Here is a 2,471-nt window from a genome sequence, read left to right as displayed (position 1 = left end):
GTAGAGAGAGAGAGGGGATGACATATAGCAAAGGGCAACCGGTCAGACTCGAACCCATAGCTGCTGCAGCATGACTGAACCATCCGAGCGCCCCAAAAGTCTGCACTTGTTACCTCATAATAATAATGGTACTTTCACAAAAATGAATGCTGACTCAAAATGGTTAGCTATATGTTTAAACATCTGAGAAAAAACGAATTCACAACTGCAGCCTGTGGTGATGATGCCGGACAACAAACAAGTGTGCGCTGTCTGGTGTAGTGGCAACATTGTTTCATCATTCTCATTTACTGTAAACAAAAGAAGACTTTTTCCCCCTAAGTACTATCCTGTTAACCATGGAACAGAACGGGCACGTGCTATAATACATCCTGTCAACTACAACAGTAGTAAATGTAAAAAGTTAATTTGACAATTTCAATATGAAAAAATAATCACATACAGTTTTGAAGTTAAGTAATGGCATGCTTCTCTATACAGTGCTGCTTGTGCTCACACACTTGCACAGGTCATCATGATGTGACACAGCAACATGTGATCATATTCCATTTGGCTGTATCCAGTGTGATACGCCGTGTGATGGTTGTGTCAATATCATCTATCTAGAGCTTCTACTTAAAGCACACAATGAGCCATCAGAAAGTCTTCACGGCAGTCACTACCACGATCTTCATCTCCATAATGGTTACAGAAAGCCCCATCATGTTCATAAGTATGTTATTATGACTCAAGAAACTGAGATGCTTGACCTTCAAATGTATTGCGATCATATATAATGCCTTAAGACTACTGATATAAGACGTCACAGACGTCAATTGTGTTCAACTGCTCAGTACACGTGTTATGTACTGCAGGTATAAATATATATACAAAAGTTTAGGTTTGACGTTTGACCGACCAATAATATAGACGATCCTAGAAGTTAAGAGTGTAATTTTTTAAGCACTCCTACAAATAAACATACATTTGTTTTTTTGGTTTTTCTTTTTTTTAAAGTATTTTTGGGGGCTTTTATTGCCTTGATGATAGTGACAGCTGAAGATAGACAGGAGAGGGGGCAGAGAGAGGGGATGACACGCAGCAAAGGCCCGCAGTTCAGATTCAAACCCTGGGTCGCTGCAGCAAGGACTCAGCCTTGGGTCGCCAGCTCTACCCACTGAGTTAACCTCAGGTTTGAGTTCAGCCTTAAGGATTCTTTATTGACATCTTGTTTTGGTTTTGTGCCTATTTGGATTTAGGTCTGGCTAATAAAAAATCGCGGTAATCGAGATAATTGTGAATATCCTCACATGGCTTTTATTTTGAACCCCCCCCCCCCCTTGTTCAGAGTGGTTTTCCTTGCAGCCATGGCACAATATTACCTAGATTACATGTTTGCAAGCCCATGGCACTGGGTAACACAAACAAGTCAACATAAAACAAACACACTCAGACCTACTGACCTGTATGCGTCCTCCGGTGTGCTTTTAAATGGGAGCTTTTGGTGTACACCTTATTGCAGCCTTCAAAGTCACATCTGTGGATTCTTCTCTTTTTGGAATCTGGTGACTCTGACCTCCGGGGGCGCCGTATGCTGTCAATACTGAATGGGGACATGGAACTGCAGCAGGAGAAAAAGAGTGAAAATAAAAGCATTATTAGACTGTGACGATGACCTTGCACAACAATATAGGGCACACTAAGTTATCAGTTTGTAGTGGGTTTATACTGAAAAAGCAACAAGATAAAATATGCTGAAAAGACTCAAAAATATATATAATAATATTTCTGAATGTGCTGTTGATGTACACTGTTCTCACACACTGCAATGTGCAAACAAAACTAGGCTGCAAAAAAATAAAAATAATTTTGGAAAAAACAGTTTACCGTCTCTTTGTGGAGTTTAATTGGCAGTGTCATTGCAGCATTTCACATTGTTATAGTGTGAGATAACCCATGCAGTAAAAAGATGGCTTTTTTTTGTAATGGAATTTTGATTTATGCTAAAAAATAAAAAGTACTGCTTCTATATCCCTTCTGTTGTCTGCTCTCTTCTCCCTGTAGAAGCAGAGTATGGGTTTCTGGCACAACTTCACCTATTTCCAAGGTGCATGGAGAAGGGGGAAAAAAGTCGGATGGGAATGGCATGACAGGCGGTTACTGGAGGGCAGGAGGGAGTGTTGGAGTTACTGTAGTATGGCAGGGAAAGGAGAGCAGAAGAGGCCAAAACTCCAGCAGCACTGGGAATTTTACACATTTCACATGGCCTTTATCAGATTCATCATGAAACACATTACAAATAACATTTAAACAGGGTCGGACCCTACCTTGTTTAAATATTGTTTCTAATGTGTTCACAAGTCAAAACTCATTGGTCTAACAATAAAGTTGGTCTATATACTACAAGTGCTGCTGGACTTTTGACCTCTTCTGTTCTCCTTTCCCTGCCATACTACAGTAACTCTAACACTCCCTCCTGCCCTCCAGTAACC

The 2,471-nt window shown here is 40.4% G+C and overlaps 1 protein-coding gene across 3 annotated transcripts in view; it reads right to left on the bottom strand.

The window, feature by feature from the left end:
• Positions 1–2,471, bottom strand: part of klf12b (Kruppel-like factor 12b) — a 38,772-nt gene that overhangs the window by 4,943 nt on the left and 31,358 nt on the right. For all 3 annotated transcript variants that reach the window (XM_035676309.1, XM_035676310.1, XM_035676311.1), the window contains one exon: positions 1,443–1,600. In XM_035676309.1, the coding sequence (XP_035532202.1) occupies positions 1,443–1,600 (158 nt within the window). The remainder of the gene's footprint in view (positions 1–1,442; positions 1,601–2,471) is intronic.

This window comes from Morone saxatilis, unplaced genomic scaffold (genome assembly GCF_004916995.1).
Source record: "Morone saxatilis isolate NCDOM2014 unplaced genomic scaffold, NCSU_SB_2.0 Contig5, whole genome shotgun sequence".
NCBI classification, from domain to species: Eukaryota; Metazoa; Chordata; class Actinopteri; family Moronidae; genus Morone; species Morone saxatilis.
Note: the sequence above shows the minus strand (reverse complement) of the source record. Positions and strands in the feature narration are given on the sequence as shown.